General features: G+C 44.1%; 1 protein-coding gene across 10 annotated transcripts in view; it reads left to right on the top strand.

The window, feature by feature from the left end:
• Positions 1 to 19,202, top strand: part of ATP6V0A4 (ATPase H+ transporting V0 subunit a4) — a 74,211-nt gene that overhangs the window by 16,864 nt on the left and 38,145 nt on the right. For 6 of the 10 annotated variants that reach the window (XM_004741680.3, XM_045063022.1, XM_013049966.2 and 3 more), the window contains 12 exons: positions 4,735 to 4,829; positions 4,934 to 4,999; positions 5,519 to 5,623; positions 5,924 to 6,012; positions 7,447 to 7,580; positions 8,659 to 8,737; positions 9,222 to 9,316; positions 12,196 to 12,321; positions 12,784 to 12,878; positions 13,917 to 14,043; positions 15,912 to 15,994; positions 16,627 to 16,720. In XM_004741680.3, coding sequence (XP_004741737.1) covers positions 7,464 to 7,580; positions 8,659 to 8,737; positions 9,222 to 9,316; positions 12,196 to 12,321; positions 12,784 to 12,878; positions 13,917 to 14,043; positions 15,912 to 15,994; positions 16,627 to 16,720 — 816 coding nt within the window. In that variant the 5' untranslated portion in view covers positions 4,735 to 4,829; positions 4,934 to 4,999; positions 5,519 to 5,623; positions 5,924 to 6,012; positions 7,447 to 7,463. Of the gene's footprint in view, positions 1 to 4,734; positions 4,830 to 4,933; positions 5,000 to 5,147; positions 5,439 to 5,518; positions 5,624 to 5,923; positions 6,013 to 7,446; positions 7,581 to 8,658; positions 8,738 to 9,221; positions 9,317 to 12,195; positions 12,322 to 12,783; positions 12,879 to 13,916; positions 14,044 to 15,911; positions 15,995 to 16,626; positions 16,721 to 19,202 lie in introns of all 10 variants that reach the window. The other 4 variants (XM_045063025.1, XM_045063024.1, XM_045063023.1 and 1 more) reach the window with 3 other exon arrangements.

Genomic DNA, 19,202 nt, shown 5'->3' with positions numbered 1-19,202 from the left:
TTTCATAAAATATTTTCTCAACAGTGTTCCAAAAACGCATTTCCTTGTCAGTAGAATGCTTTTCATGCTGTTTTAATAGCTACCCTGTATTTTTTTTTTAAGATTTTATTTATTTATTTGACAGACAGAGATCACAAGTAGGCAGAGAGGCAGGCAGAGAGAGAGGGGGAAGCAGGCTCCCCACTGAGCAGAGAGCCTGATGCGGGGCTCAGTCCCAGGATCCTGAGATCATGACCTGAGCTGAAGGCAGAGGCTTAACCCACTGAGCCACCCAGGTGCCCCGCTACCCTGTATTTTACCACACACTTTTAACCCCCTTATCCTTCCCTTCTTCTGCAAAGTGGTCCCTGAACAGGGTTCTGCAAAATCTCCAGGGTTCTGTGCACCAGTCTGAAAACCACCAGTCTGGCTCAATATCTTCATTTGGCAGTAAAGAAACTTAGTCTCTTGATGGGGAGCTGTCCCCACCCCCACCCCGGGGCTGCTCAAATCTCTTGGGCTAATTTGATTTAGAACACACATCTCCAGAGATTGATCTCTGTCCTCTCTCCATGGTGTAATGACAGCTAAGCACAAGTCTTCCTTGCTCTTACCAAAATCTTAAAAAAAAAAAAATAAATAAAATAAAAAAATTATTTTGAAATAATTATAGATTTCACAGAAAGTTGCAAAGAGAACAGGGAGATCTTCTATACCCCTCACACAGTCTTCCCCCATTGGTTACACGGGGAAACTGACAATGATATAAGGCTTGTATATGGGTCTATGTCATTTTTATCACATGCATGAATTCACATAGCCAGCCCCATAATCAAGACAGAGAACTCTCCTGTCATTGTGAAGATTTCCCTCATTATCCCTTCAGAGACCTGTGCACACACACCATCCCCCTCCACCACTCCCAGCGGTCCTAATCCCGAACAACGGCTAGTTTGTTCTCCATCCCTATCATTTTTGTCAGTTAGAGAATGTTATATGATCGGAATCATACACCGCGTGACTTTTTCAGATTGGTTTTTGTCACTTAGCATAATCACCTTGGGATCTACCCAAGTTGTGTTTATTGATAATTTATCACTTTTCATGCTGAGTAATATTCTAACATATGGATATGTCCTAAGTAGGAAGTTTTGGTTGTTTCTAGCTTTGGGCTATTACCAAAAAAGCTGCTGTGATTGATATATAGGTTTTTGTTTTGATGAATGTAAGTTTCCATTTCTCTGGGGTAAAGGACATGAGTGTGACAGCTGGGTCCTAAGGAAAATGCCAATTTAGCCTTTTAGAAAACTGCTGGACTGTTTTCCAGAGTAGAGCATTTCACATTTCCACTGGCAACGCGTGACCGATCCAGTTTCTCCACATTTTTGCCGGTGTTTGGAATTGTCACAATTTATTATTTGAGCTGTCCTAATAGGTATATACTGGTATCACATCATGGTTTTAATTTGTATTTCCATAATGGCTAGTCATGTTGAATATCTCTTAGTTACCATCGGTGCATCCTTTTAGGTGAAATGTCTCTTTATGGCTTTGGCCCATTTTCCAATTGGATTTTTTACTGTTGAAGTTTGAAAACTTCAGTTTTCTTTATCTAGTTGAGTCCTTTATCAGATATGTGGCTTACATATATTTTCTCCCAGTCTTTTAGCTTGTCTTTTTGTCCTTTAAGAAAAAAAAAAAGATTTATTTATTTAAGAGAAAGCATGTGAGTGGGGAGAGGGCAGGGGGAGGGACAGAGGGAGGGGGAGTCTTAAGCAGACCCCATGGTGACTGCAGAACCTTTCCTGGGGCTCAATCCCATGACCCTGAGATCATGACCCAAGCCAAAGCCTGGAGTCTATGCTTAACCAACGACACCACCCAGGCTCCCCTCTTTTTATCCTTTTTACAGGATCTTTTGCATAGAAAACTTTTGTATCATTTTTTGGTTTGTTTTATGGATTGCATTTTATATGTCTTATCTAAGAATTTTTCACTAAGCCCTTGGTTCTGAAAATGCTCTACTATGTTTCTTCTCAGTTTTATAGTTTTACATTTTCTTTTCTTTCCTTCCTCTCTTCCTTCCTTCCTTCCTTCCTTCCTTGAGTGAGAGAGCATGGGCTTTCACACACGTGGAGGAGGGGAGGGGCAGAGGGTGAGAGAGAATCTCAAGCAGACTCTCCACTGAGCAAGAAGCCTGACTCGGGGCTCGATCTCCCAACCCTGAGATCATGAGCTGAGCCAAAATCAGCAGTGGGATGCTTCACTGACGGAGCCATCCAAGTGCCCCTAGTTTCACGTTTTAAATTTATGATTCGTTTTGAATTAATTTTTGTAGAGGGTATGAGGTTTAGGTCTTGGTTCTGTTTTTAACCCATGGATGTCCAGTTGGTCTAGCACCATTTGCTGAGAAGGTGGTCCTTCCTCTACTGAAACGCATCCACCTTGGTCAAACATCAGTTGACCTGACTTGTGTTGTGGGTTTATTTCTGGGTTCTCTATTTTCTTGCATTCAACTGTGTGTCTATGTTTCCATCGGAACCACAGTTTTGACTGTTGCAGCTGTGCAGTAAGTCTTGAAATCAGCTTGAGTAGTTTCTCCTTCTTTATTCTTCTATTCAATAGGCCTCTGTTGATATGACCCTCTCTGGGAGGAGAGGAGTGCCTGGTTATTCCTCTTCACAAGACCTCCATGCCCCAGTGAGGGGGTGGTCCCATTACAGATGGACAGTCGGGGAAGTTCTCATTAGATATCTTCTTTTTTTTTTTTTTAAGATTTTATTTATTTATTTGACAGAGAGAGATCACAAGTAGGCAGAGAGGCAGGCAGAGAGAGAGAGAGGAGGAAGCAGGCTCCCTGCTGAGCAGAGACCCCGATGCGGGACTCGATCCCAGGACCCTGAGATCATGACCTGAGCTGAAGGCAGTGGCCTAACCCACTGAGCCACCCAGGCGCCCTCATTAGATCTCTTCTGATACCACCCAATGAGGCTAAGAAGGGGCGCCTTATTATCACAGGGTGGGACTGGGAGTTCAGACTCTGCACTTGGCCTTCTCTGACATAATACTAGGGGTGTCACGTTGGTTCATCTGGGTGAGGGTAGAAGTCTGGGCTTTCTACTTGGGCTTTGCCGGCATGAGGGGGCATGAGACCACAGTTTTTTCTGTGGTGTTCGTCTGAATTAGAGTGATTATTATCTGGAAGTCTTCTTTCTTGCTAGGCTGTCCCTTTCCTTATCCCTTGGCTAGAGAGAACAGGCTTTATTTGGGATTTTTTTTTCTATCTGCATATCTTGCTGTAAGCCTAGAATGTAATAGGCAAAAGAAACCCTAGAGAATTCACCTCTGTCATTTCTCAGACCCTGAGTTTCCTAAAAGGTCTTCTCTCTACCTATCAGAGCCTTCTAATATTTATTATGTATATAATGTTCAGAATTTTCTGTTTTACTTATCGGGAAGAAAAAGTATTTCGACTCCATCTTTCCAGAAGCAGAAGTCAGAGATTTTTTTAAAAAAGCGAATCAAGTAAGGAATGTCATTCCCCTGCTTCAAAATTTCTAAGTGCTTCCCAGTGTGAATAGAATAAAATCCAAATTTCTTATCGGCCCCTCAGAACAGTCCCTGGCTTGGTTCCTGCTCTGCTCTGACACACTTGCCCCAGCCACACGCTTCCTTTCCGTTGCTTGAACATGTTGTGAGACAACACCTTGCACAGGTGCAAACAGGGACTGTGCCATTAGAGGACCTGTCCTGAGCGGCTGTGTGACCTCCTGCCACTTACTTAGCCTTTTTGTGCCTCTGTTTCCTCGTATGTGACTTGAGACTAAGAACACCGCCAACCTCATAGGGTTATTGAAAAGATGACGTGATTGACACACATGTAAAGTAATGAAATGTGCTCTGCAGGCATAGGGACAATGCCCAGCGGGACAGGGGGCCACTCAAGAGATACCTTAGCTATGGGGATGAGCTCCTGCAAGGCTGGCTGTTCCTTGCTGCCTGGCTCCCTTCCCCCAACTCCTTTTTTGCAAGCCGGGCTCATTTTAATCCTCTAAACCTCAGCTCCAGGGCTGAGTTTGCTAATCTAAAGTAGCCTCTCCTCCTTTCTCTGAAGCCTAGCCTTCTATAATTGGCTCTTTTCATAATCTGCAATATCTTGCTAATTTATTACTTGTTTACTGTTTGTCTCTTTCCTTCTGGACACGAGCTTCATGAGGGAAGGGACCTTGTCTCTTACTGCCCTATCCTCAGAGCCCAGAACAGAGCGGCACATAGTACACTCTCAATAAATATTTATTGGATGGATGAAAGAATTCAGGTCATTTATGGTTACACACTTAGGACACAGGATGCTGCAACAGACATTATACCACCTTAAAAATTTTCTCATAGGATGAAGTTCCTAAAGTGGGATCACTGGGTCTGAGGATATGCAAATTGCCTTTTTGACAGATTGTATTAATTTATTGTCTGGGAGGAGTCCTATGAATGTGCTGCACATCTGTACCCTCCACTTAGGGCTTTTAGGAGGAAAAAAAAGCAAGCCTTGAAATACAGTCTCCCTCCTATACTTCCACATTCACAATAACTAATATTCTGTTATACTTTGCAGAGAAGGGCACTGGGAACCTGGGGTTAAATTGCTTCCCCAGGGTGGCACAGGGTTAATGCGAGCTGGGATCCCGGTGCAGGCAGTTTGGTTCTAAACTCTGCTCTTAACCCTCAAGATGTGCTTTTTCTCTCTGTGTCCTTCAGTGATTCCTGGGCCCTGGGACGTTTGAGGACAGCTGCCCCATCCACAGAGGGGGAGACACAGCGACCCCCAGCTGGGCAGAAGAGCAGAATGAGAGGTGGGTAGGGGAAGGGGCAGGGGCATCGGTTGTGGGGGGCTCCCCCTTGCCTCAACTTCCCCTGACGAGAGAGGCAGAACGAGCGTTGGTCATTCTCCTTGTAGTCTTCCGTGCTAACCCTTCAGCTCTGCCTTGTCGCTCCTGAGTTCAGCCTTCAGAACTTGGCCTGGGTGAGTGCACTGGATTACAGAATTCAACAGGCGATGCTGTCCGTGGGGCTTCCTTCTCGAGTTCTCTGTACTCTCGCAGGGGCTTCAGTTTTTTCCCAGTAAAAAGTCAAAGACAAACAAACAAAAAATAGCCCCCCTTTCATTCTAGGGTACCTCTTCCAGGCACCCCGGGTGGGTGCGTGTGGGGATTTGTCCCCGTGCCGAGCTCATTAATGGGCAGGAAGTGACCTCTGCAGAGGAACTTACCCCGAACCAGGAGACGTGGCTGTACCCGCTTCACCCCTCGCTCCTTAGCCCCCCGCCCACCCCGCTAAACAGGGAAGGCAGGAATAGGAGTGAAGGGTGACTCCTACGTGTGGCCCTGACTCTGTTTACCTGGGTCAGGCCCGAAGTGTGACTTTTCGCTACGGACTTGTCATCGGTGGATTCTCTTTTAAAAGTAAAGTGTTTTCGAAGACATGGTGAGGATGGGGGGGCGCGATATTCTTTTCGTTTCCAGAACGACTTCATTTTTTCCAGTGACAAGGAGTGGTTGGTGTGCTTCATAGACACGCTGGAAGGTCGTCTCTAGGCGCCCTTCGAAGGCCTCTAGAAACCTTTCCCAAAACTTCTGCTGGCTGCCGGGTGAGTTATTTTCCTTAGAGAAGAAAGTCACCGCTTCCAGGTGGGGCCCCGAGGTCATGGCCCTGGGCACAGGTGGCTGGGGGAGGGAGGGGGTTTGAGCAGGGCTGGCCGGTGAGGCAGGTTTGTCCTCGCCCACGGGCAGGTGTTGATACAACAGAGCTCGCTCTGGGCTCGGGAGCACCTGGGGAGGAGGAGTCCTGGGAGGGGCTGGTGGCCGCAGGGAAGCTACCTGAGGAACCCCCAAGCCAGGCTGGTCCCGGCCTGCCACTCACAAGCCCTGACCAAACACCTCTGGTCCAGGGCGGCATGAGGGGGTTGGTCTGAGGAAGCACTGAGAGCGGCAGCCCTACTGCAGATGCCTGCCTAGGACCTGCTGGGACAAAGCTGGGGTAAGAAGGCTTTTCACCCTGGGTTCTTGGTCAGCTTGGTGCTAATGTATGTCTGTCTCTCTTCTATGGAAACATGGCCTTCTTTACCAGAAGGGGGGAGTATGAAAAGTTTTAATTCATCTAGGTGTCAAAAGGCAAAAAATGGAGGTGAAGGCCAGATGTTTGGGTTCTAACCAGTACATTGGGAGCTAGCTTCTGAGCATCGGCTTTGTGGCTGAGCTAGGCTGGTGACAGAATGGAAAACATGGCGTCGTTCTAACCTCATGAAATTTACTAGCTAGTGGGCAACACAAATGTTAAAAAGTAATTGCTGGCGATTTATATTCTGGGATTTTTATTCTGAGGGTGCTTGGTTCACCTAGTGTTGGTGGTGGTCTGGAAGGGCTTATGGAGGAAGAGGGTCCTGACACGGAGGCTCCCATGACAGGATTATGTTGGGTGTGTGGGAGGCTCCCATGACAGGATTATGTTGGGTGTGTGGGATACGGGTAGGGGGCAGAGTGAGGTTCCAGATCTAGGGGAAAGCGTGGACAAAAGTCCTGAGGCAAGAGGGAGCTCTGGGAGAAGTTCCGTGTGTCTGGAGAGCAATGTCAAGAGAAATGAAGCTAGCGGGGTAGGCAGAAGCCAGATATGCAGCCTTTTTGTTGGACAAAATGAGGGTTTTAGCGTTATTTTATGAGAAATAGACATAATAGAAAACTTAAAGCAGGGAAGGGATAAACCCAGTGTCTGGCAAACAGTAGCTACTGTATACATTATAAAATGAAATGAGCAAAGGGGGCCCATTCTGGAGGTGTGCTGGTTCTTCCGGAAGGTCAGTCTTTGGGGCAAACAATTTGTCTTGGCAGTGGCAGCACAGTCCAGAGGGTCTTGGATGAGAAGACCTTGGATGTCCCTATAGAGGACATACAGATTTACTTCATTCTGGCTGACTGCACTGGGTTCTGGAGGTCAGCTTAATCACTTTCCTGGTGATGGATATCTACGTTAGATTCATTTATTACAATTATTATATACGATGTTATCAGAGACATCCTTGTGCATCCATTTTCCCATATATCTCCAAGTTGGTCTGGATGAGGAGCAACGGAAATCCGGGGTCATGGGTATGAGTAATATAAAATGTGATAGACACTGACATATTGCCCTCCGAAAAAGCTGCACAAACCTACACTTCAAGTACTAAGTGTATGAAAATGCCTGCTCTCTCGTACCATCTACAACAGGAGTTTATAATCGTATTTTTTAATCCTTCGCCAATCCAGTAGGTAGTGAAAAGTGCTATCTTGTTTTTGTTTATATTTTTAAAAATTAGGAGCCCTTCCTGTTGGATTTTTTTTTTTTCACATTGGATATGAATATAATGCAACAAAAGCCAGTTTCGATCTAAGGTTTCTACTCCCTTATTCTCTCCAACATCTTTTTCTCCCGCAGACCAAGGCTGTGTCAAGATGGCGTCCGTGTTTCGCAGTGAGGAGATGTGTTTGTCCCAGCTGTTTCTCCAGGTGGAGGCTGCCTATTGCTGTGTGGCTGAGCTTGGGGAGCTCGGATTGGTTCAGTTCAAAGATGTAGGTGCTGCGTTCTTAGAATGTCACTTTCACACCACTTTTTCGTAGTGAACCAAGTGCAGGGAGCAGAGCCATGAGCCGGGGTAGATGGAATTCCATTTGGTTCTAGTTGTTCTGGCTAAGATGTGGGATACCATTGAGCAAGTGATTTGCATACCTGTTCTCCTTTCCTGCATATGTATCTCCTCTCTAGAAATGTTTTGAAGCCCTACTACAGTCAGTACTTGTTAGACGGCATTATACGTTCTTTCCTAAGGGGTGTCTTCGAAGATTTGATCTCTCCGATGGGCCTGTAGATTACCAAACCTTGTTCCAAGGACAGAAACCAGGACTTCCTAATTAGTCAGTCTGAGGATGAAGTATCCAGCGGCGCACCGTCTCTCTATGGTGGTTATCCTAGGGCCACATGGTCTTGAGTGTGATGTTGGGGTATCACTTCCCAGAAGTGGTTTCCTTACCAAGCTTTTTTGAATCTGATTTAGAAAATTGGACTCTTTGCCAATTCCTCACCAAGATCACGGTCAAAACTAAGCCCCTGCAGGGAAGGGTTATGACTTGGTCTTTGCATCCTGAGTTCCTAGCATAGGACCCGATGAGGGGTAGCTCCTTAGTGACATTTACTGGGCAGGAAGCTGTTTTGTTGATGATTGTGGTAATTTTGGAAGCAGCTATGCAATTTCAAGAGCCTCTCGCATTCATGATTCCACTGAGGCTTTCAAGGCTCATTGGGATATAAATGCCGCTTAAAGTAAGGAAACCGTGTCAGTGGGAGGACTGTCTCTTAGAAGTGTAAGAAGGCTAGAGCTGAGGCATTTGGGGGATTAAGAGTAACATTTAAGAATTTAAGAACATTTAAGAATAACTCCAAATTACATTTGGAGATGTGAGACTATCAAGGTTTTTGCCCGTAACTCACGTCTTGTGCATGGAAATATTTCCTAAAGTGATTCCAGCAACATTTTCCAGCATTAAAAAAACAAAAAACAAAACAGAATAAAAAACACAACAACAAATAAACCAAAGGGAACACGTTGATGGCTGTTGATACCGACGGTCTTATGGTTTCTCCCCACTCTAGTTGAATGTGAATGTGAACAGCTTCCAAAGGAAATTTGTGAATGAAGTGAGGAGGTGTGAGTCCCTGGAGAGAATCCTCCGTAAGCCAATTTTCTGTTTACTGTCTAAATGGGAACTGGATTGCAGAAATGGATTATAACCCACATGTCCCTATGTGAATAGGGGCAAAGTGTTCTTGGGACAGCGTAGGGCAGGGAGGGTTGGGACCCAGATGCTGTGGCAGGTCCCGGGAACAATTGGGGCAGCTGAGCCGGCTAAAAGTCGGTTGTCTGCTTGGATCCATTTCTCAGGTTAGAAAACACAATCACCGGGGCGCCTGGGTGGCTCAGTGGTTTGGGCTGCTGCCTTCGGCTCGGGTCACGATCTCAGGGTCCTGGGATCAAGCCCCGCATCGGGCTCTCTGCTCCGCAGGAAGCCTGCTTCCCTATTTCTCTCTCTCTCTCTCTGCCTGCCTCTCTGCCTACTTGTGATCTCTGTCTGTCAAATAAATAAATAAAATCTTTAAAAAAAAAAAAAAGAAAACACAATCACCTTGGGCCTTCTGGTGGGGGTTTCATCCCACAGGTTTTCTGGAAGATGAGATGCAAAATGAGATTGTGCCTCAATTGCCTGAGAGGCCTCCACCGACCCCTCTTCCTCGGGAAATGATTACGCTGGAGGTAGGTTGCGCCAAGAACATTCTAGCCGGCAGCCTTCCCTCTTTCTTTTCCTCTCTACTTCCTTTTCTAAAACCCTGACTGACTGCCATGTACAAGGTTCCTTAGAGAGAAAGAAAACATGGCCGTGCCATCTAGAAGCTTCTAGAGCTGGTAGTGGAGGAAGGAGGGAGGGCTGGGCAGTGGGAGAGGATGTCACAAAGTAGGCAGAGCCAGATCCTGGAAGCCCTGCAGAGCTTGATTTTAAAAATTGGATATTTTATCCTCAGAAGAAGAAGGGCCCACTGAAGGAGGCAGGAAGGTAGGTGGGGAAGCTTCACTGCCAAGCCTTATCTCTGCCTGGGTTTGTTTTTTCCTTTTAAGATAACTTCAGATTCTTGACATTTTTGAAGCTGTTAGTGGTATAAATAAAGATACTCTAACAGAGATATGAGACTTGCAACTCCACTGGGGGAAAAAAAAAAGAAAGAGAGAGTGAGAAAGAGAAAGAAGGAAAAGAAAAGAAAAAAAAATCAGTGCATTTGGTATTGGCCTACTGGTTGGTTTTGAAACTCTACCCTCTCATACATTCATAGTCATAACCAGTTAGATAAGGTATAATTGGATATGTTCCAACAGTCCCTACTCAGTATTTTCCTCTTGGGTATTATTTATTGTTGTTGCTTTTGAAGATTTATTTGTTTGTTTTGGAGGGGGAGAGAGAATGGGTGTTGGGGGCAGAGGAAGAGGGAGATGCTTAAGCAGACCCTGCGCAGAGTGTGGGGTCCGAGGCAGAGCTAGATCCCACGACCTTGAGATTATGACCAGAGCTGAAACCAAGAGTTAACTGACTGAGTCGTGTAGGCACCCCTGGATATTATTTACTGTAAAGATAAAATTAGAACAACACGAGCTTATGAGTAACAATATCTGTCTAACCATTGATCAAGGGGACAGACTGATTCGACTGCGGTAGCAGTTAGTGGGGTATTCCCCCGGCATTCCGAGGGAGGAGTGTCCTTCTGGCTGGAGTACACAGTTAGCTTTGGGCCCTTGTCTTGCAGAATTTCTAAAGAGGCTTTCATAACAATCCTAGATGAAGTATTAATTAAAAAAGAAAAAAGTCTACCCACAAATCCATCATCTCAGCAAAAAATGCCTTTTCTGTTTTCAGGTTTTGTCCTTATCAGCTATATATTTATGTAATTATTATATGTCCATAATCTACATTATAATTTTCTCCTTTTTGCATTTACTATTGTATTATAAACTGTTTTTTAAATAATGCATGATTCTCCAAAATGTTTTTAAAGGCAGCATTATTTTTAATAGAATCATTAAATGGATAGAACAAATGGTTAAGAAATGGAGATTTCATTTTCCCCCCCAACTCGGCGCCACTAATATCTGTCTTTGACTAGGTGACCTTAATCCATTTTCACATAGTGTGGTTGCTGATTTACTGGCAATTGTCTTTGTTAAATATTGAGTTGACAGAGTAGAATTAAAAAAAAATATATGGGTAAGGTATAAGGAATAATGATGTAGCAAACATCTAGTGCCATCACCCTATATGACGTAAAAGTTGACCATGGTGATGCTCTTAAAGCCTTCTGTGCTCCCCTCCCCCTCCTTCCCCTCCCCCTTCTTTTCCCTCCCCCTCCTCCAACCTTGAGATTATCTTGTTCTGAATTTTGTATTTTTCTTTTCCTTGTTTCTTCATAGTTTTATCACATATTTAGTCTTCTAAGTAGCATATGATTTAGCTTTGCACATCTTAGTTTTAGATAAATGAAATCATAATGTTTCTTCTTTTGCAACTTGCTGTTTTTTTTTTTTAACATCATTTTATTTTTTAAGACACCGTGTTGTTTCATGTGTCTGAAATTAATTTGTTTTTACTGTTGGGCAGTGTTTCTTTTATTGCATGTACCATATTTTATGGAACTTTATTCATTTACTGTTGATGGGCATTTGGATAAATGAGAAATGAGCGTTCATATTTTTAAATTATATACCAAACCTTAGTGCATTCATGAATTGTGTCCAATAGAGACTTGATCTTTACTTATTAGGTTTTGAATTTCAATACCTATATCTTACCTTTCTAAGATTTCTTAATGATTCCCCTTTTATATTTAACTTTTCTTTCATTTTAGGACATGTTGGTTTAATAATTTCTTGGTGTGTGTGAATGTGTGTGTGTTTAAGTGATGCCTTCTCTTATCTCTTTGAGCTTTCTAAGAAAAGCCTTAAATTCTTTTTTAGACTAATCCATAAAAATAATTTCACCCAATGTAAATTTGTGTTCTGATTGTTTATTTTTTAAATTTTCCTTATCATTAGATTTCTTCTTGAGATTTGTTTTTTATGCTCATTTGCTGCTCATTTGGAAGGAAGATTGTTTTTTTCTTCTTGCCTGTTATGGTCACATTTCTCTCTACAGCTTTTTTTACTTGCTTGTACCTGGTTCTCCAGACTCCAACCTAGAACTAGAGATTCCTCTTTTTTTTTTTTTTTTTTTGAGATTCCTCTTTTTATCTTTCATCATTACAGTGTATTTGAGGCAGAAGGAATTCTCAACATGTAAATTCACTCCAGCTTCCCTTTTTTAGTGTTTTAAATGGGGGAGAGATATTCAATTTTGCTGAAATGCCTTGGCTTCTTCAGGAAGCTAATTCTCATTCCCCCAGAGTGTTTTCTAATCCTTCCTATTTGATAAAAATGTATCTAGTTTATAGCTCTACAATTATTTCTAGTTGGACTAAACATGCCACTGGACTTCTGGCTACATTATGATACACTGAATTCTTCTTTAATCTTTAGTCATTTGTACTGGTTAATGTACAGCAAATATCTCAGTATCGTTTGCCTGCTTTCCCTTCTTTTTCCATTCTGCATAGACTCTTCTAGAAAAACTAGAAGGAGAATTACAGGAAGCCAACCAGAACCAGCAGGCTTTGAAGAAAAGCTTCCTAGAACTGACTGAACTCAAACATCTCCTGAAGAAAACCCAAGACTTCTTTGAGGTTATTATCTGGAGACTATTTATTAAAGAGACCTTCCCCCCAGAGCCTCAAGTTTCCATTTGGAAAACTGGCTGGTTTGGAATATGCTAATCACACTTGTTTCTCTGCCATATTGAGGTCGTTAGTGACGGGGGGGGTGGGCATTCTGGGTGAAACGTGGTGCCAATTTGAACTAAACACAAAAATATTATGATGCTTGTTAGGAAATATGTGCCCTAAATGCGCCAATAAATGTGGAAGTGAGAACAAAGCACAACAGTGAGTTTGGGCTGATTTGGGATTTCGGTAGTGAAAGACTGGGGAAGTTCTTGATCTGGCAAAGACCCCTCGACTTCTTGAATTCTGTTAACCATCTGTGGAAAATTAGAGTTTTGTTAAAAATAGACAAACCTTTGCGATGTAGGGAGCTTTGAAGATTGCCTAAATACATTTAAGAGAAAGCAGGTTTCCTTTGACTTTCAGACGGAAACCAACCTCGCTGATGATTTCTTTACGGAAGATACTTCGGGTCTCCTGGAGTTAAGAGTGACGCCTGCCTACGTGTCAGGAAAGCTGGGGTTAGTGGAACTCTGCTCTGAAAGTTACATGTGGATGGGTTTCTGGTCCCCGACTGAGTGCCTGGAGTGTGATAGATTTCCCTGAGGGTTTGAGCAAGTGAATGAATGAATGAACATGCCACTGGAAAGAGGGCTATTTCACATAAATATAGACTTCCCCACAGTAATAAACCCAAGAGTAACCTTTTCAGGCTGGTGCAGTGGAAGGTAGTGTTACCTTCTTGTTAAAGGTGAAACTAACATTCTGGGAGCCTGAAGACTACAAAGTTTGTGTTGTTCCTACATGAGGAGGTTGTGGGGAGAATTATTTAGATGGGTTTTCTCAATGGGTCCCTGCTTCCTTCTCTTGGAAATACTGTGTTGGCAATAAAACAGATTTGAAATTTGCTGTTTGAAGTGCAATTGGCAATGAGGTAGTTATATGATCACGTTGTCCATAAGAAGGAGTAATACGGTATTAAAATGTGTGGTGATTCAAAACGGTGGGATTTCATTCAGTGTCCAAGTACAATGGATGGTTATGCATTGAAAACAAGGATCAGCGTAGTTTGAAGTAAAAGACCAAGAAAGTAACCATTTTAAAGTTACTATGAAAAGTTTCAACTGGAAATTAGACACCAGGATGCTTTTAAAAGTAGAGATAAATGGAAATCAGTATGTCTGTTTCACTTCTAGTACATTATTTGTAAAAATGCACAGAGCCCGTTGTTGAGTAGTTGGAACAGTTCCTTTCTTTAGCTAGGGTGCCCTAACGGATGGGCTATCCTATTTCTAATTGCAAGTAAGTGACTTTGTAGTATCGGGGTGATTAAGGAAGTCTTAGCACATAAGAGGAAACAGGAGGCCAAAAGGGACTTGGGGCGAGTAGGGGCTGGGTTGCCGAGTGGTCTTGGAACCCCGGCCAGCTAGGGAGTCCTCCTCGTTCTCAGAGGGTAGTGGGTCTCCATGTCATGCTGGTGCATCCTCAGGTCCTACGGGGCCGTCTCCCTGCACCCCGCTCCTTGGACCTCAGCAATGCCTCCCTGTCTGACTGCCCAGGTTCACGGCTGGGGTGATCAACAGGGAGCGGATGGCTTCCTTTGAGAGGCTGCTGTGGCGAGTGTGCCGAGGGAACATCTACCTGAAGTTCAGTGAGATGGACACGACTCTGGAGGACCCCGTCACGGTGGGTGTTGCGGGCTGCGGGGAACTGTGTCCTCAGTGTCCTGGGGCCCTCATCTTGGCGGCGGGGGGGGGGGGTGATTCTCTGAAGCAGGGTCTTCACTTCTGTGAAGCTAATAGCTATTGCTTTTCTTTTTCCTGGCTTTTCTCTTCCCCCAATTTTTGTAAAAAAAAAAAAAAGTATAAAAGGTCAATTCAAGGATTGATTATTGTGAATACCCTACATTGCTGTGAACACCCCACAACTGTTCATGCTTCCAAGACGCAGCTGTACCTGGAAACTTAGCAGCGCTCCTGCCCCATGAGGCGGCCGCTGGGTCTTCCTCACCAAGAGCTAAGAACTGGGCTTGGTCAGTGCGCCCCAAGTTTCAGTGTGCACCTGAGCAGAAGCAACCTGGGCATCTTGTTAGAATGCACCTTTGGAAATAATGTAAAGCTGCAGCCCCCACCCCCAATCCTAAATAGTGTTCCCGGGGTTCCCATGAGCAGCTGTCAATGTAACGATTCATTTTTTTCTTCTTTGCAACTGATGCCTAAGATCTCCAGTGAGTTCATGTGACTTTGTCTATCTACTTATGGACTTTGTTTCCAAGTTTTCTCCAGAATCTAGACACTATGATGAGCATCTCCATGCATGTCATTTTTATTTTCTTTTGAATTACTTTCTTGATATACATTCAGGGAAATCGGTTTACTGGCCTAAAGGTGTGGGCATTTTCATGACTCTTGGTCATGATAGCTGATAGCTGGCTTTTCAGTGGGACCATACCTCATCCCAGTGCCCTGAGTGACATGTGGTGGGCACACTGGATTGGTTGTAACTTTTCCAACAATGGATTTCATTATTTTGCCTTTACCGCCCTCTACCCCAAACTAAGTAAGTATAAAATAGCACATTTCTTTGCTTGAACAATTTCATATATGGTTGGAAAATATATATTCTTTCTTGTGGATTATCAAACTTGGACTTGAAAATCGCATTTTAATCAGAGTTCCTATGGACACACAATGAATCAAAAATTAGACATGGCTTTACCTTTGTTAAACATCCACTTACCCTGGAAATGTAAATGTTGCGTGTGAGTTAACTCTGGTGAGCTAGGTCTGCTTTTTTCATTTTAAGCCTTATAATAATAACCTGGTTTCTCTCTTCTGCATGGTTTCTTGTTTCTGAACCCACCTCTTAAGTATAGTGTTAGAGCTGAATACGGGCTTGGCTGTGGTCTGGCTGGTGTAGCCAGTAGTGGGGTTGTTGTTTTAAGGCTGCCTTGGCCTCTCTCAGTGGCCTTGCCCTCAACCATAAAGAAGTATAAACTTAGATCAACGAGGAGAAGCTGACGTTTTCCAGTTGTAATCTTTTTAAAAAATTTTTTTATTTTGAGTCCCTGGGTGACTCAGTTAAGCGTTTGCCTTCAGCTCAGGTCATGGTCCTGGAGTCCTGGGATCGAGTTGTGCCCTGGGCTCCATCTGCCCCTCACCCTGCTCACGCTCTCTCTCTTTTCCTCTCTTCCTTTTGCTCTCTCTCTCTCTCAAATAAATAAAATCTTAAAAAAATTTGTTTTTAAGTAATCTCTATACTTATAGAAATTAAACTTATACCCTGAGATCCAGAATCACATGCTCTACCAAGTGAGCCAGCCAGGCGCCCCTCTGGTTGTAATTTTTAAATTTAAAAAAAAAAAAAATCTAAAAACGGGATTTTATATTTCTATTACATTATAACCAAAAAGAAAAAATTGGTACATTTATATAAAATTATATATATATGTTATCATATATATTATATAATATATAGTTTTATACAGATAAAATATACAGATAAAACTATATTTTATTTATATTTATATAGTTTTTACTGTTCTGATTTTCCAGAAAGAAGAAATTAAAAAGAACATATTCATCATATTTTATCAAGGAGAGCAACTCAGGCAAAAGATCAAGAAGATCTGTGAAGGGTAAGCGGCTGTTCGTGGCTCTTCCATCAGTGATGCGGGTCACGATCTGGTAGAGAGGTGTGTGAGACAAAGTACGCTTGACTGGGGGTTCCTTGGAGGTCCCTCAGGATTTTAAAGCAACTCTCCTGCATTTGACCAGATAGCGTTAAATATGAGACTGATCTTCAAGAGCCATGGGAACAGGGGCGGAGAGGACCTAGAAGTAGACATTATAACCACATCCGTGCATTCCTCTCACGCCCTCCATCAGCCGCTAAGAAGCAGGCACACCTCATGCTGAGTTGCTTCTGATTCTACAGAATCCATTTACCGTAGCAGAAATGATTCGGTAGACAAAGCTGTTATTGCAGTAATATATTCTGTGGTCTCGTTTACCTAAAAGCTCCCAGGTTCTTCAGTTTGAAGGGTGCTCACTCAGATAAGGGAATCATAGCTTGAATTTAAAGAGCACCGAGCAAGGCTTTGGGAACTCTTAGAATGGGGACTCATTCTCCGACTGCCGAAGAGACAATTATTCTAGAAAAAGGTGGTCCTCTAACCAGAGGCCACAAGTGATGGCTTTGGCTGAAGGCGACGTGGGGCATGCTTTCTAGGGGTCACCCCCGGTGACCTTCAGAATGTCCAAAACACAGGTTTCGAGCCACCATCTACCCCTGCCCGGAGCCTGCCGCAGAGCGCAGAGAGATGCTGGCCGGCGTCAACGTGAAGCTGGAGGATTTAATCACTGTGAGTGGGGCGCCGGGGCACGTGACCGCAGTGGGGGCTGCGAGGGGGGCTACCTTTGTCATTTCCATGAAGTCCCGTGTCCCAGGGCCCTCACGTCCAGGCAGGCTGGAATGTCAGCTGTGCTCTCCCAGCGATCAGGACGGGAGATTTCATCATTGGAACAGAGCGTTCAGTACGCTGGGGGTGGTGATTCCGAATGTCAGGACGGCTCTGCCTGGGCTTGGCATGGACTGCAGCCCCAGTGAGCTGTTGGGTGGCCGGCCCAGTCCGATAGAAGGAGCCCTTTATGGTGAGCCCGGCCTGGGCCACAGCCAGTCTGATTCTTTTTCCATTGACTCACCCAGTTGTTGGAGTGGACCAACTACTTCTGTAAGAACAGGGAGTGAGGCTAGCATCACCACGTGAGCCCACTCCAAATTCACAGCCTCTTGTAAGTCAGTTGTCTTCCTGGGTGGCACTTAACACTTATGTGATTGGTGCACTTGCTTCAAAAAGCTTTGAAAGGAATCCCCTAAAAGCAGCTGGGCCCGCATCACGCTGCTTCCTGTGCTCATCGCTGTCCTGTAGAACTTTCTGTGGACATGCTGTCTAACCTGCGAGCACCGTGCTGTGCCCACGAGCCACACGTAATCACAGAACACTTGAAATGTGGTTAGTGCAACTGAGGGACTGAATTTTTATTTTATTTTATTTTAAATTCTTTTTTAGAGGTAGGGAGGGGAAAAGGAAGAAGGAGAGAGAAAATCTTAAGCAGGCTCCACGCCCAGTGCAGAGCCTGATGCAGGACTTGATCTCATGACCCTGAGATTGTGACCTGAACCAAAATCAACAGTCAGATGCTTAACTGACTGAGGTGCCCCTTGAGTTTTATTTTTAACTGATTTTAATTAAATTTAAAATGTTCATGGCCACTGTATCAATTGTTAGCACTGTTCTGGATCCTCAGGGAGTATCTTTAGAGATGGGGTGTGTGAGTGTGTGTGTGTTGTGAAACTCTTAGAATAACAGACATTTTTGCCTACCCGGAAAAATCTATGCCTAATTTCCTTAATCCCCTCTAGTCCTTCCTTGTCACTTGTCCAGGAGATTGTGGTTCCCTGACGCAATTACCCTTGAACTTCTTTCCCCAAGCACTCCATACTAGATTTTATGAGAGTTACATGAGGAAAAGAAGTTACTCCACACTTATGTTCCTATGGAATATGACCTGGGGCACCACTGGTGAAGATGCTGCGATGGTACACTGGTAGCACTAAATAGAAATGAATCCCATTCAATAAATTCTCTGTGGGCAAATTCTTCCATTTTCTCCTTCATTAATTCACTGGCCATTTACCGAAGGCATTATACATATAAAGCGTTTTGATAGATGTATTAATTTCCGAGGGCTGCTGTAACAAATTACCATAAACTGGGGGGCTTACAACAACAGAAATTTATTTTCTCACAGTTCTGGAGCGTCAAAGTCTGAAATCCCCAGGTGTTAGCAGAGCCCCTCTTTTCTGAAGGCTCTAGGAAGGGATCCTCCCTCCCTTGTTCTGCTATGGTCCCAATGCGTGTCACCCCCACTCCCAAACTCATATGTTGTAAACCTAATGTTCCAGATGATGATCTTTGGAGGTGGGGCCTTTGGGAGGTGATTAGGTCATGAGGGTAGAGCTCTCATGAATGGGATTAGTGTCCTGATAAAAGAGGCCCCAGAGAGCATGCTTGCCCCTTCTTCCACGTGAGGATAGAATTTGAAGTCTGCAACCCAAGAAGATCCTGGCCTCACTATGACAGTAGACCCTGATCGCAGACTTCCAACTTCCAGAACTGTGAACAATACATTTTTGTTGTTCAAGCCACCTGGTATGGTGTTGTATGATAGCTGCCCGAATAGAATAAGACACCCCTCTCATGTCTGGTGGTTGTTGACCATCCTTGGCGTTCCTTGGTTTATAGATACCTCACTCCAGTCTCTGCCTGAATCACACAAAACATTCTTCCTTGTGTCTCTAGATGTCCAAATTTCTACTTTTTTTAAAAAAGATTTTATTTATTTATTTGACAGACAGAGATCACAAGTAGGCAGAGAGGCAGGCAGAGAGAGATGGGGGAGAAGCGGGCTCCCGGCCGAGCAGAGAGCCCGATGCAGGGCTCGATCCCAGGACCCTGGGATCATGACCTGGGCTGAAGGCAGAGGTTTTAACCCACTGAGCCACCCAGGCGCCCCCACTTTTTTTTTTTAATGGAACCCCGTATGGGGCTCGAACTCACAACCCTGAGATCAAGATTGGAGCGGAGACCAAGAGTCAGATGCTTAACTGGCTGAGCCACCCTGGCACCTCTAGATGTACAAATTTTTTATAAGGGCACCAACCGTGTTGGTCAGGGCCCACCCTACTCCAGTATGATCTCATGTTAATTACATCGGCAAAGACCATGTTTCCAAATAAGGTCACATTCATAGTTATCAGGGGTTAGGACTTCAATATCCTTT

Source organism: Mustela putorius, unplaced genomic scaffold, assembly GCF_011764305.1.
Source record: "Mustela putorius furo isolate JIRA1106 unplaced genomic scaffold, ASM1176430v1.1 tig00003845_pilon_pilon_pilon, whole genome shotgun sequence".
In the NCBI taxonomy this organism is placed as follows: Eukaryota; Metazoa; Chordata; class Mammalia; order Carnivora; family Mustelidae; genus Mustela; species Mustela putorius.
Note: the sequence above shows the minus strand (reverse complement) of the source record. Positions and strands in the feature narration are given on the sequence as shown.